This window comes from Sinocyclocheilus grahami, unplaced genomic scaffold (genome assembly GCF_001515645.1).
Source record: "Sinocyclocheilus grahami isolate Dianchi unplaced genomic scaffold, SAMN03320097.WGS_v1.1 scaffold650.1, whole genome shotgun sequence".
NCBI lineage: Eukaryota > Metazoa > Chordata > Actinopteri > Cypriniformes > Cyprinidae > Sinocyclocheilus > Sinocyclocheilus grahami.
This window is the reverse complement of record NW_015505829.1, coordinates 438,150-453,842: the sequence shown is the minus strand read 5'-3', so window position 1 is coordinate 453,842 and position 15,693 is coordinate 438,150. Positions and strand designations below refer to the sequence as shown.

The following is a 15,693-nucleotide window of genomic DNA, read 5'->3' as shown; positions in this document are numbered from 1 at the left end:
GCACGGAGCAGTCTGCTCTCTTAGCTCTCGTGGTAATGTAAAACACCAACCGGTCTGCACAGTCGGTCCGTGTCAAGTCGAACACACCTACTAGTTAACACCGGTTACACTCAGAGATGTGGCATACATCTTGAGGCTATAATGTGAATGCGTCCCAGCCCCAATAGATGTAAGGCTACATTTACACTGGTGCGTTTATGTTTTAAAATGAAAACGATCCTCATCATACTGGCATTTCCACTGCTGTTGCTGTTGCATGTGTAAACTGAAGACTATTTGAGCTTTATTAAAACTATTTGCGCTGATTTATTCTGTTGGTTACATTTTGTTCCTTTGTGCAGTGGCTCAGGAGATGAGTCTGAGTTTGTATAAAAATCAACAAGCTGAAAAATAAAACCAAAGTAGTTTTTTTATTGGATAATTTAATCTTGTTAAAATTGATTTCATAAAACTGGTATCGAAAAAAGTATCGTTCAGGAACCGGTATCGAAGTCAAGGTATCGGTATCGATATTGAAAAGTTTTGAACGATATACCCAGCCCTAACCCTAATATCAGATTAATTAATTGACAAAATATATCATTACCATATTGATTATCTACCTATATAAGGTTAATAATTTATTAGTATTGGTCGATAATAGATTTTAAATTGTGCGTGCTCACTTCCCCGATTTTGATATCTTACATTTTTACACTTGCCACCATCTAACGCTCACTTAATTACATTGTTAAAAGAAATCTTCACACATTTCAAAATTAATATGCATTTTTCATGTACATTATAATGTCCTGGTGTCTATATTCACTTGTAGTATTTTAAACAGTTGATTGTGTGTGTTTTTTTTTTTAATGTAGATTGTTTTGGAACAACCCACCTAGCATTGTTCGGGAGGCAGACACACTCTGTCAGTTTAAATCTAGATTAAAGACACATCTCTTTAACCTGGCATACACATATAACATACGATCACTTTTCTATAATTCAAATCCGTTAAAGAATTGTTAGGATGCATTCATATTGTCAACCGGAACCGGGAACACTTTCCATAACACCCAATGTACTGGTTAAATTGACTAATATTAGCATAGATGCCATTCTTCTTACAGTTTCATTTTTATTCCGAGATCACCGTAGCCACCCAGATCCAGTTCGTATTCAGATCAGATGGTCACTGCAGTCACTTGGATCCAGTCCAGATGGTGGATCAGCACCTAGAGACGACCTCTATAGCCCTGAATGTCAGCGGACACCATGTCAATTAGACGAAACCTAGAGACAGATCCCCTGTGAAGACCTCATCAGCCATTGGCTCAAGACCACAAGAACCAAACGAGTCCTCTGCTCAATCTGACGTGTGTTGCAGCCTGGAATTAAACCACACCATGCAGGTTTCGTCTGGCCAGAGGAGAACTGGCCCCCCGACTGAGCCTGGCTTCTCCCAAGGTTTTTTTTTTCTCAATTTCTGTCACCGATGGGAGTTTTGGTTCCTCGCCACTGTCACCTTTGGCTTACTTAGTTGGGGACACAATTTCTGGAACATTGTTGGCTTGATTGCACAGACACTATTGGAAGAGAACTGAACTGAGCTGGAAGATGACATCACTGAATCAACAATGAAATGACTTTAACTGATAAACTGACTGTTTTCTATTGTCCGCTTGCATTATCAGCACACGCTTCTCCTGTTTAACACTGTAAAGCTGCTTTGACGCAACCTGTATTGATTAAAGCACTATATAAATAAAGGTGACTTGACTTAAAACTTTAGCAGCCATTACTCCAGTTTTCAGTGTCACATAATCATTGATAAACTGTTCTAATATGCTGATTTGGTGCCAAGGAAAAATTTCTTATTATCAATGTTAAAAACTGTTGTGCTGCTTAATATTACCTATGCCTTTGATGAACAGCTTTTATATAAAATATAAATTTTTATGTATCAAATAAATGCCTTGAATGTTACTTTTGATCAATTGAATGTGTCTTTGCTTTAAGGTCCTCAGGGTTTTTGAGTCTTAATGTGCACAGCTTTGTACACACGGAGTACGCAGACTGTACAGAGGACCAACTACTAAGGAAGGCATCAAATGGTGATTTTAACCAAGGCACACATTTGGCCAGAGGTGGCCTATATGAGACTGAACAATACAGGAACGATGAGTTTGTAGAAGAGTATCTAGAGATATTCTGGGAACATACTGTCATTCCACATCAGTCCATCTGTCCAGTTGTTTCACACTCTATTGTGCACTTGCACTGTGCTTTTCAGTTGTTTAAAAAAAGCCTGCTCATCTCTGGACTCCCGAGCTATAGAAATGAATAATCAATGGATTACATGACAAGAGAAATGCATTATTCTGATACATTTTATTCTCACATGTGACTAAATCCAGATGTCTACAGTGAAGCTTTACTATGAAGAACCTCTCTGAAGTCAAGAGGTGCCCGTCAAGTCATGTCAAATGTGCTCCCAGCAAATCGCCATTATGCTGAGGGGGTGACGAGTACAAGAGCTTCTCTACAAGTCTGTGAGCGGCAAGATTGCCAGCACACTGAAGATAATATACTGGGGTAAGGAAAGAGTGATGGAAGACAGGTTGACAACAGCTCTCTGGAGAAGACATGGCTTCTAAGTTGCTTGTTGCACCGTGCCACACAAACTTCTCTGATGTTCATTTACAATAATCTGGCTCTCGACTAATGACAAGCAGATGGGTGCAAGAAGGATAGTGCAAGAAGAGGAAACAAGAAGGAAATTTTTTTTTGAAGAAATCAAACAACATTGATGGATTTATATATGCAGCTATTTGAGAGCAACAAAGCCATTCTGCTCATGGCACAAAGTCATTACAGACATTTGATGAATCCTCACAGAACTAATGCATTTTTACATTATCTACAGTATGATCATGCCTCAGGAAAAAGGGAAGAATGGGGAAAAATACTCCTTCAGGTAAACACAATGACGTGAGTTGTTCCAAACACAAGATTGATGAGACAGCTGAAAATCTAAGTGTTTCTTGCTTTAAATCAAACATCATCAACACGTAGCACAAGATTTTGCACACCCACAAATCCCCAGTGATAAAGGGTTTACATCCCTCAAAACAATTACTGCCAGCCAAGCCATATTGAAAAAGCCAAAAGCTCTTCTTGCTCGTAAAAACACTCCACAATTTAAGCAGAGGAATAAAGAACAGGAGAAACTAAACCTTTCATTCAGGCTTGCTGTTTTAATACATACACAGTACCTTTGGTTTAAAAGCATCTGGCCAGTAGTACATTTGCCTTTTGCTTTAAAAATTAATATATTATTGAAGTCATAGAAAATTAAACAAGTCTGCTTTAGGAAAAAAGTATCTATCTATCTATCTATCTATCTATCTATCTATCTATCTATCTATCTATCTATCTATCGATCAATGTGTGTGTGTGTATATAGATAGAAAGATAGATAGATAGATAGATCTATCAAGTGATACTGAAGACTGGAGAAATGAGTGTTAAAAATTCATCTTTGCCATCACAGGAATAAATGACATTTTAAAATATATTAAAATAGAAAACAGCTATTTAAAATTGTAATAATATTTCACATTATTACTGTTTTTACTCTACTCATCCTTCATGTTAAATACATTTTAATTATACTGGGTGAGACATTCAATTATCCAGTGATCAGAATAGCAGCTTCATGCTAATATCGAATCCACTTGTGTTCACTTGTGCTTGCTTGCACCATAAATATCAGTGACTTTGTGAGAAGATTAAATCAATTAAGATCTGCCTGAGGAACTTCAGGAAGAAGTTGTTAGGAGGAATGTAGACGGTTATAAAAAGACTGGTAAAGCTTTTAACCTTCTATGTCTATTAAAGCAAAACAGAAAGAGCGTGGACCAACCCAAACACTTCTAAGGTCAGCCCATCTTATAAGACTGAGCAACTGGATAAAAAGGACATTTGTAAGAAAAATTACCAAGATGCCAAATGGTCTACATGGAATTCCAGAGCTGTTTGACTGAAAGAGGAAAAACTGTCTAGACAACAACAAGTGTTTGAGCATTTGACGTCTTATGACTCTTTGGGAGATCAGCCAGAAGAAAGTCACTTTTGAGACAAGCCAACAGTCAGCCTGGAATTTGCTAGAAGCCATGTGACAAAACATGAAATCTATTGGAAGAATATTTTGTGGTCTGATGAGACTAAACTTGAGCTCTTTGGCCTGAAAGTGAAGTGCTATGTTTGGCACACCAAATACAGCGCAATGCCAAAACTACCAAGCAAGATGGTGACACCACCATATTCTGTGGTTGTTTTTCAATAGAATGCTCTTTTAGGGGAAAAAGCTCTTTTAGCGTGCTGGGCGCACAGGGGAGATGATCATTTGCAACACAATCAGGGGGTAGTGCGGCCTGATGTGTGCAACCCACTCGACACGGGAAACCACCACCGCTGAAGCGCCGTCCGCCAACATGAAGAGCTCTCCAAGAGCGTGCTGAACTCGTTCAGTCTTCTCTCCGTAGAGTAGTCAGGAGCGGAACGATGTGATCGCTCGGCTCCGAAGCGAAAAGCTGAATATGCGCTGCACCTGCTGCCTACTTATACTCACGCTGTGATCAGCAGCAGCTGGATGCAATAATCGCATGCCAATGTGCATTGGCTCGTTTAGTTTACACTCGAAGTAGATTGGTCCCTCTAAGCGAGATCCCAATTTCGTCGGTCCTCCGACGTGACGTCGAGGGGAAAGGGACTGAAAGGGAACTGAAAACTTTGTGACAACAATTTGCCAAATATAGGCAAATCCTTAATAGGAGGTCTCTGGCCATTGCTGGACTCAGTGGACCTGTATGTGATCCAACTGCTCCTGCAAGCTATTTTCTTTGTTTGGGAAAGCGCTGAAGCTGAAAGGTAAATACTTTTTGTAAATGAGAAATATAAGTGGAGAAATGGCTAAAGGTAAATTTACTGGATAAATGCGTTTAATTCACTCTGGGATTTAAAAAATAAAATGAAAAAAAATAAAATAAAATACAACACACTGTAAAACTAGTTCCATCAATACTACCAATGTAAAGTGGCATTACCATAGGAGGTCTCTGGCCATTGCTGGACCTATATGTGATCCAACTGCTCCTGCAAGCTATTTTCTTTGTCTGGGAAAGCGCTGAGTGGTTTGTGATGGCCAGCATTCCAATAAAAACATTCTGTGGTAGGGGATGTATCTGAGAGCAGGTGGTTTCATATACATCCACACCCATTTGGTTCAGCTTGGTAGCCCACTTACCCCTCCACTAATGTCCTGTTGGCCAGACGGATGCAGTGCTCCCATAAGACATTGGACACAGGTAGAGGAATCCGAACTATTTTCGACACATCTCCCAGTCTCTGGTTAAACTTCTCAAACTCCTGCAGAAAACAGTTGATGATATATGGGTCAATGTCATAACACTCATGTTTTGTTTGGATCTATTCATTAATTAAAAAAAGATTAATAAACAAATATTGAAACATAATAAATAAAAACATTACAATTGGAATTCATACATGGAATGACTTGAATGGACCTCTTTTTGATTTCAAAATTAAAATATATATTTTAATTTGGATATATAAATTAAAATATATAAAATATATTTTTGTCATGGTTATAAAACTCTCCTGATACCACATTGAATATAAAACTTCATAAACATAATATTTATGAATAAATAATTCACAATATTTGTTAAAAAAAAACAAGTACTCAAGGAAAATAGATTACTTTTTACTTGGTCACAACACAGGATATTAAATAATATTGAATTGATATTGAATCAAATAGTACATTTCTAAGAACTTCGAATGTGTGTTTTAATCTAGATTGCTAAAAGATAGCTTTTTATAGGGGACACTCTTAGTTGTCATTGACCCTTAACCATTTTGTGTTGTGTCTTCTCTTGTGTGCAGTGCTTGCTGTTAACCATTCACCTTAACCATCACATCATTCTTATAGGGTAGTGTTGGAACCATCTGGATGAGAGGTATTTTAGCATGCTGTACAAGTCCAGAAATCCCAGGAAAGGTGTAAATTAATCACAGACTCAGAGAAGCAGAAACAGCGGTCTATAAATGTTCACTGGAGCCATATTGGCAAACCTACAGGATTCAGGCAATACAAAGAAAGTAGTGCAGATGTCTCGATAAAGCCATGCCACGTACAAAAACCTGCACTGTATAAGCCAGCTGCTCACAGAGGTGTTGATTCAGCTGTGCTCGAGCCCTTTTCTCTTTCACTTGTGACAGGAAAACCAACCCATAACTTTCTTAACACAATGACATATGGCTCATTTTTGAGCCAAGGACTACATGCACTGTGGGCTCGCACCTTGAATGTTGAAGAGCCAAGAGCACTAAAACGGCTGTGCAAGTTGTCTGGGTTATTTTGCAACCCTTTAATCGTTTGAATTAATAAAAAAAAAAATCCAGTTTATTTTACAACTTAGAAATATGGTTTTAAAAATAATGGAATAGTGATGGTGTCAAGATTACTGTGTCTCAGAATCTAATTATAATTTATAGTTCCTGCAAGAGACAGTATAAGAATTCATAGCAAGAAACTAATCACAACAAACATAGATCAGATTATTTGCACTAGGCCATGTTGATAACCATTAAAGCAATCCAAACTGAAAGGTTTTTGATTTCTAACAAGTCTTGCATTTGGGGGGCGGGGGTGCTGGGTGGTGGAGACCAACATTTTAATGTGCTTTTGTGCTGTGTGATGAAAAACCACAAGAAGATTTGACCCACTTTGATCCTAAAGAACTGTAATGTCACTTCTGAGCTGTCATCAGTATTGGTTCGAAATGGTCACAATATCAGTCTCTTAAATCAATTCACAGAAAAAGCTAAGAAAAAATTCTTATTTAGCTTTGGAACGGGTTTTGAAATTAGTTCTTAATAGTGAGCAATTAACTTCTCTGCCTCTTTTCCAACATGATCTATTATGGGGAGTGGGGTAAAGAGAGTTCTTGCCTGATTAATCTGGCAAACTGCGCATCGTTCTAGGGACAAGGCTATATACAGTATTTAGAAGTGGCCTATAATATACAGATTAGTGTGATTTAGGCGGTTTTTTAACTGCAACATTCTTTTTTTCACTTTTTTTTTCTTTTGCTGTAAGAAAAAACCCCATCCAGGTCTAAAAATAAATCTCAAATAAATATTGATGAATTGGCCATTTATGAAAATCATGTAAATTATTTGTGTATATCTTAGCTAAACGGGTAGTTCTGCCAGATGCTTTGGGGTAAATTGTGTAAAACTGTGGCTTAACAAATAGTGGTTTTAACTGAATAACTTAAGAAAAGTCAAAGGGCTACAGTGTTGTTTGGTCCAGATTGACTTGCATTGTTTTGGACAAAAACAGCTGGAAAATTATTTAAAATATCCTCTTTTGTTTTCCAGAGAATTCATAAAGTTTGAGAACGGCATTTAAATGACGACAGAATTTTCATATTTGTAAAAATTGAAATGAAAATTGAACAGCTTACTTTAACCCAGTGGTCACCAACCTTTTTTGGTGGTAAATTGTGTAAAACTGTGGCTTAACAAATAGTGGTTTTAACTGAATAACTTAAGAAAAGTCAAAGGGCTACAGTGTTGTTTGGTCCAGATTGACTTGCATTGTTTTGGACAAAAACAGCTGGAAAATTATTTAAAATATCCTCTTTTGTTTTCCAGAGAATTCATAAAGGTTGAGAACGGCATTTAAATGACGACAGAATTTTCATATTTGTAAAAATTGAAATGAAAATTGAACAGCTTACTTTAACCCAGTGGTCACCAACCTTTTTTGGTCCAAGATCCCTGACCTCGGCCTTTATGAAAGACAAGATCTACCTATTGAAGAATTGATAGAAAAAGACATCCCAGATTGTACTTCAAATTTGAGGCCTTTTACTTAGTATTTTAATTAGTGATGCACCGATCATAGCTGATTCAGAATTCAGATTTTCTTTCTTTTTTTTTTTTACTAGCAAATTAGATTCTGATACTGAAATTTATTTATTGGCTATTTGCTTTATAACAAACAAACTGGCTTTAAACAAAAATATCTAGCCATTTGAAATTAGAGGCAACCACTGCATTTTAATCATGATCTGCATGGGCAGTTGTTTTTGATTTGATTTAGATTAATTTCAGGATTTAAAACAAAAACAGAATGGTCTGACTTTAGATGTTATTTATTTATTTGCTACATAAAACATCTGCACGGAACAAAAACAGCAGGTCTGAATGAGACGCACTCTCTGACAGCAGGTAGCGCCTATGAACAGGGTTGCCAGGTTTTCGCAATAAAACTAGTCCAATCGTGTGTCGAGGGAGGTTCCCTGTAAAAATCGCATTCCGGGGGTAAAATACACGTTTTTCGGCAGGGATCTTCCAGTAAAATTCCCATTCCAGGGACTAAATATCACGTTATTGGGGTCGCTTCAACTCGCGGACATGAACAACAACCCGCGGCAACAGTGTTAAAGTAGCCCAATTCCACGGGAAAACCGCGGACTTGACAAAACTGCTTATGAACCGACCGCAATATAGCGTTTCCTTGTTTACCGCTGTAAACAAAGCAGAGTTGCGCTTTATACGGAGAATAAAATGCCATTGCCATCGAAACTTTTCTCAAGACAGTTCCCTTCAGTGATACATTAATATAACCCCGTAAATGTAATACATTTTTGTACTTATTTTACAGTTTTTTTTTCAGGATCTACTGGGAGAGTGATAAAGATCTACCAGTCGATCGCGATCGACGGGTTGGCGACCACTGCTTTAACCTATAGAAATGAGAACCGGTACACCAGTACATGGCAGTTAGAGACAAAGAACAGTGCATTTCTGTTCTATAATGCAGACAACTAATTGTGATATTTACTAATACATACAATATAGGCAAATGTCATTTATGGGCCCAGGCACCTGGACGCCATTTTTTTGGAAATTTTAAATAAAGTCAATGTAAGTCACTAGTATATTTCCACAGTTACATAATTAATTCAGTCAACTTGGCAAACCTAGACAAATTGGCTTCAACAAACAGACTTGGCACAGGGTTACAACGATGGCACCAGGAGAAACGGGCACAGCGGCTTCACTCAGCTTAGCTGGCGCACAAAGGTGAGCCTCATTTCTTCATTAGCAGCCAAGCTCCATTACATTCCCCACTAAAACTTTGCAGCTCGGATCAGGAACTTATGTAAATCCACATGATTATGCATATTTCTGGATTCATCATGCTTCCTCAGCAAATAAGCCAAAGAGATAATTCAATTGTGAAACCCCATCTACTCACAGAGCCTTTTTTGTCTCAGTATATGCGTCAGCCATTCAAACCGCTCCCTAACTCCATGAAAAATTCATATAGGCTAATAAGCAAAGGTTATAGAAGAGATGTGGGCATGCAAATGAATGAGACACCCTCAGTCCAGTCACACTTAACTGAGACATGGGCTAGCTTTTTTCCTTTTAAACTTGCCCCTCAAATTCTGCATGAGATTCCCAAAGCCTGACCATTTAAATAATTCAGATCCTGACAAATAATTGATATCGTGATCTTTCAATCTAGAAGATTTCATGAGGCACAGTCATTAGGCAAGGGGAAAAAATGGACGAAGAAAAAAATCTGCATGAAGAAAGTTAACTAGCAACCTTAGGGTAAACATATCAATCAAGCCTGCTCGTTGTGGGCATTAACTTGTTTGTTCGCTTCAGTGGAAGTCACAATTCGTCCAGTAAATTATAACAGCATTTCAATGCATTTGTAATGTGCTGCATGTGGAACAGCAACAGTGACAGGGGACAGTGACAGCTATACCGGGCTTTCATTCAAGAGTTCAAATCCCACGTCTCTCCACAGCAGCACCTAGAGAAGCAGCACTTAACCTGAATTATCTCACTTTAAACATGCAGCTGTGTGAGTGGGCATGGGTTCAACAACACAAGGTCCACTGCACATGACTACGCACTTAGACTTTATTTCAGTAAATCAGAATTATCTGCTGTGCCAGTGCTGCAATTCATTCAGAAATCAAATGCTTATAATAATGCAAAGTTGGCTTATGTATTTATATATTTTATATTTCATTTATATATAATTATATATTATATTATGATTTTTATATATTATTATTATTATTATTCATTATATACAATACCGTTCAAAAGTTTGGTGTCAGTAAGATGTTTTTTAAATTTTTTTTAAGTCCCTTATATTCACTAAGGCTGCATTATTTGATTAAAATACAGTTTAAACAGTAATTGTGCAATATTCCTGTGTTGGCAAAGCATCATTACTCTGGTCTTCAGTGTCACATGATCTTTCTGAAATCATTCTAATATGCTGATTTGCTGATCAAGAAACATGTCTTATTAATTATTATTCTTATTTTTCTTCTGGTTAATATTTTTGTGGAACAGTCATTCATTTTGTACAGGATTCTTTGACGAAATACAAAGATTGAAAGAACATTTATTTGAAATAGCATGTTTTTGTGACTTTACTGTCACTTTTGAACAATTTAATTAATTTCTTAAAAAACCTTATTGACCCAAAACTTTTGAACTGTAGTGTAAATAATAATAATAATAAGTATTATTATTAATAAAAAATATATTTATGTTCAGTTATTTCACTTTAATGGCATAGAAAAGGACCTGTATATTGCCATTAAAGTAAAATTATTGAACCTAAACATAGGAGCCTGATAAAAATGCTAATTTTAGATGAAAATTTCAGACTGCAGTTAGAGGCTTTTGCATCTGAACTCTTCATATGTGTGTGTGTGTATACAGTGGAGACTAAAATTAGAGAACAATCTATAAATATTAGATTTTTTCTGAAATACTGTTAATCTTCATCGCTCAAAATTAGAAGGAATATTAGCTGTGGGTCTACCAATGTTCTACTAACATGTTTGGCATTTCAACAAAAACCTTTATTTTGTGAAAAAAAAAAAAAAAAAAAATTTGGAGAGTTAAAGGTGTCAAAAATGAGTAGGAATTGTAGAGGCCCTTGGTTTGAATGTCTTTAGCACATCTGCGCCCGCAGGACATCACTAGTTTCTCACACTGCGATGGTGTGATCTTGGTCCAGACATGTCCACAAGTCTTTCATCTGAAGTCCGAGTCAAGTATGAAGTCTTTAAGCTTCAGTTTTTGCATTATGATTACTCAAACCTGAACACACACACACATTAAGAGAGAAAAGCCGTATATGCGTATATTACGAAAAGAATGATAAAAGGCTAGATTTTTCATTAATGTTTTTAACAGGACACACTGCAGCACATTGGTGAGTTAATGTTACTAACTTTTGTGGATGTGTTTTAAGATGTGATACATTCTAAGATTTGATGCTGTCATTCCGGTATCTTTAAGTTTTTCCCCACATACACTGCATCTAGCCGATCTTCATGATTCTGACACAATATAACCAAATGTGAGAACATATGACATGGTGGTTCCCGCCATGCTTCATAACCTTCTGACATTTCTGAATGTATGCGCAATACGTGGACATACGTCATGAAATACTATGATAAAGAGTCCCATCTACATCAACAAGTAAATATGTGAAGCAGATATAGTAAAAGCATATAAGTAAATTCCAAGTTCTTTATGATATCAGTAGTTAAGGATAAAAGACTCGAGATGTGTTTAAAATATTCACGAGTCCTTCTTGTTGAGTCGAGTCTGAAGTCTTTTCAGGTCGTGTCTGGAGTTGAGTCTGAAGTCTATTAAAATGCGACTCAAGTTCGAGTCACTAACTCGAGAGCCCATCGCTGTCTTGGTCCACTTTGGTTAGTTTTCTGAAGGTTCCAAAACAAAATCACCTAGCAACCACACCTTAAAATCTCTGGTAATACCACCAAATTTGGCACTCACCAAATAGGAAAGTATATGTTTTACTTTTTTTTTTCATTTTACCACAATGCACCGCGTGGGGTGTTTTGACCAATCACAGATGATGTTATTGTGACTAGAGGTGAGAATCTTCACTTGCCTCATGATTCGATTACGATTCAGAGGGTAATGATTTGACTATAAAACGATTCTCGATTCATCATTCACTCCAATTCTTTTCTTAATAATAGTTACTATATTAATCCAAATATATTTTTGTTATTTTATCTGTTATTAAAATAAGAACAAAGATGCAAATAAACAGTAGAACCAACATAAGAAAGAAACAAATCAAATTAACAGTGCATTACTTTCTTAATTTTACACCTAAACAGAATCATTAAAGTAAGAAAAACAAAGAATCAAATGTAAAAATCACTGCATGGTCTTTAGTGATTTCATTACAAATAAGGTAATTCAATCAAGAGCACTGAATAATCCCCTCTATTCTTTTATTGTTTGATTAATATTAATGAGACAGACAGCCTATATATTAAGACCTACTGTTATACACAGATCTGATATAATGTTACACATCAGATGTTTTTTCCCCAACAGTTAACCAAACATTCACTTAAGACATAATAGATTATGAAAACTCACAAAGATATTTTGAAATAAATACTGTAATTCTGTGTATATGTGTATATCGGGATCACGCGGTGTCTGAGAGGCGTCTTTGCGTGCACGCTTCGGATGTGTCAGTCAGGTCGAGTAAGATCCTTTTCGTAGGTTATCTCTCTATACACAACTTTTTTTAACGTCAATTAAGTCCCACACTTTATTTTCTCATTCCTGCATGTTCCTTTCAAAACCAAAATCAAAACGTCAGACGCAAGTGCTTTGCTTCCGATGGACAGACGCAACTTTTTAAAACAAAGAAAGTAGACCTCTCAGAAACCGTACAAATAAAGATCATTTTAGATGTTTAATTACTATGTGGAGCATTGGGATTTCTAGACGCGGGCTTAATTAACTTATTTTTGTGAAAACCTCAAATTCAACCAAATTTGACATTTTTCACTTGTTTTGCCTGTAGCTTGTAATTAGCCTGTGCGTATACCGACTCATTTTGCCAGCACGGGCCACATACAGTGCTCTTCTACACAACTGTTTGTCATGTAAACTACAGATAAATAATAAATAATTCCAGACTCCCAGGAGCTGATATTCCGTCACCTCATCAGTAAAGTCAACCCATAATCACATCCGTCACTTGAGTGAGTGTTTGAGAAGTCGCCTGTCTCTCTCAGTTAAACCAAGCATGTCAACCTTAACGTTAGACCTCTGGATAACCTTCTGACACACACATTCTGACACCACACATTTCAATCATCCTGCTTCCTGTTAGGTGAGTACAGCAGATGAGTGGATAGGACATGTCAGCAATGCCCTCCTACTGTGGCACGACAGTTTTCTTAAAACTCGACAAACCATGTTGTAATTGACTATAGAGAAGGAGAGAAATTGCCAAGAACTAACTATAGATGGAGAAAAGGTTGGCTGATCTTTACTGATTCACGTCTAAGCGAACTCCCACCTGCTCTCCTCTAGTGTGAAAATGAACAGAGGCGGCAACACATTTTTTCTTGCACACAAAATCCACTGCATGGCCTCACAAACACATTACCTTTAAAAGGACATCCACATAGACGTTGTGCTGTGACATTATCTCTTTAATGTCCCATTTCACTCCCACCATCAGTAACAGCATCTGTTCGTAATCTATGGCTTTGGCCGCCACGATCCAGTAAATGGGTTTGCGGAGCTCGCTGGCTGTAGATACAGTCTATAGAGAAAACAGCATAAAATAGGTCAAAATTAAGAGTACCTTTACATAACCATCAGCCAAACAGTGGAAAACAAAGTTTAGTATCTCTCGAATATCCAAGATGCAAAGATTAACATTTTAAATAGTTGAGACAGTTATACGTACAGTGCCTTGTACTGAGAATAAAAGTATATATAAGGGCTGGGTAAAAAAATATAGATATCTCTATATTAATCGATTCTCATTTTTACGGAACCATATCGATTCTTAAATCCCAAGAATCAATTAGTCTAGCCTGTTTTCAGTTAATGGATGGAACATTGAAGCACATCTCCCACACAACATATCGCAATAAGCATTGTACTTTGTTACTTTTAATATGAAACATAGTCTCAGATTTTAAATTCTGTCCATTGTATTGCAGTATTCAAATAATAAATGCCGTTTTGGCGCTGTTTAATGTGGTGACAGATCGCTGTAGCGCCTCAGTCCAACAGACGCAGCAGCGCGAGGCGCACGTGAACTAATCATCTCCTCCACATTAATAAACATGAATAAACATCTGAAGGTAAGTTAAAAGAAAGAGTACAACTTTACAATCCGTCTCATGCAGTCTCATGTAATCGCTCAATCAGTGTTTCAGCCGTGCAAAGACGTCAATATAATGTCTTGTAAACAATGCCACGTAACGTCACATTTTCCTCAGAAACAAACATATTTGGTGACCATAAACTCATTAGTCAGCTGAAAAATAAACTGTAGAGAGGGGCATGTTGCTAAATATATGCACCATATAACATCTTCCTTATAATTTTTACTGCTCTTCAGTGTTTAATTTAGGTTTGAATAAATCCATCAAGTTTTATGACAGCCACCATTTAAATTTTTATAGCCAATAACAAAAACGAATTGAAGTAGAAATATTATTATGTAATAACTTTATTTTAAAAATTTAAAAAACGTGTAATTTTAGCAGTTGTGTAGCCTACAAATCCGTTTTAACCTTCAATATTATAGTAATGTAGCTAGTACCAACTACACACTGACTCATGTATATTTTACAGCATTAGTGAGATTTTTTTACCCTTGAAAAAATTTGGCATGTAGCCTACTTTACCTGATATTTATGTCCAAAATGAATCGAATCGGTAATCGAATCGAAAGCTTGTGAATGAGAATCAAATCGAATCGTGAAATTTGTGTCAAAACCCAGCCCTAGTATATACTGCAAAATGAATCCCCCAAATCCTGGAAGTCCTACTGTTCAACTTTACTTCTTAATGATACTTTCAGTTCTGATAAATCAATAAAGACATATTTGCCTTAAAATTGGATATATAATATATGTATATATACTGTATATATATATATATATATGTGTGTGTGTGTGTGTGTGTGTGTGTGTGACCCTGGACCACAAAACCAGTCTTAAGTCGCTTGGGTATATTTGTAGCAATAGCCACAAAAAACATAGTTTGGGTCAAAATTATAAATTTTTCTTTTATGCCAAAAATCATTAGGATATTAAGTAAAGATCATGTTCCATTAAGATATTTTCTAAATTTCCTACCATAAATATATCAAAACTTAATTTCTGATTAGTAATATGCATTGCTAAGAACTTCATTTGGACAACTTTAAAGGCGATTTTCTCAGCATTTAGATTTTTTTTGCACCCTCAGATTCCAGATTTTCAAATAGTTGTATCTCGGCCAAATATTGTTCTACCCTAACAAAGCTTAAGCTTAGGGTAATTAAAGCTTATTTATTCAGCTTTCAGATGATGTATAAATCTCAATTTCAAAAAATGTACCCTTATGACTGGTTTTGTGGTCCACGGTCACACACACACACACATATATATACACACAGTATATGGATAGATAATAGTAAAAAAAATTATATAAACTGTATATACAGTACAAAAAAAAAAAAAAAAAAAAAAAACACCAAAAAAGGGAAAAAAAATTCAAAAA

General features: G+C 36.3%; 1 protein-coding gene across 1 annotated transcript in view; it reads right to left on the bottom strand.

The window, feature by feature from the left end:
* LOC107558573 (syndetin-like) overlaps positions 1 to 15,693 on the bottom strand; it is a 112,032-nt gene that overhangs the window by 7,171 nt on the left and 89,168 nt on the right. The window contains exons 21-22 of the mRNA XM_016242235.1: positions 13,577 to 13,735; positions 5,288 to 5,409 (exon numbers count right to left, since the gene is read on the bottom strand). Of these exons, the coding sequence (XP_016097721.1) occupies positions 5,288 to 5,409; positions 13,577 to 13,735 (281 nt within the window). The remainder of the gene's footprint in view (positions 1 to 5,287; positions 5,410 to 13,576; positions 13,736 to 15,693) is intronic.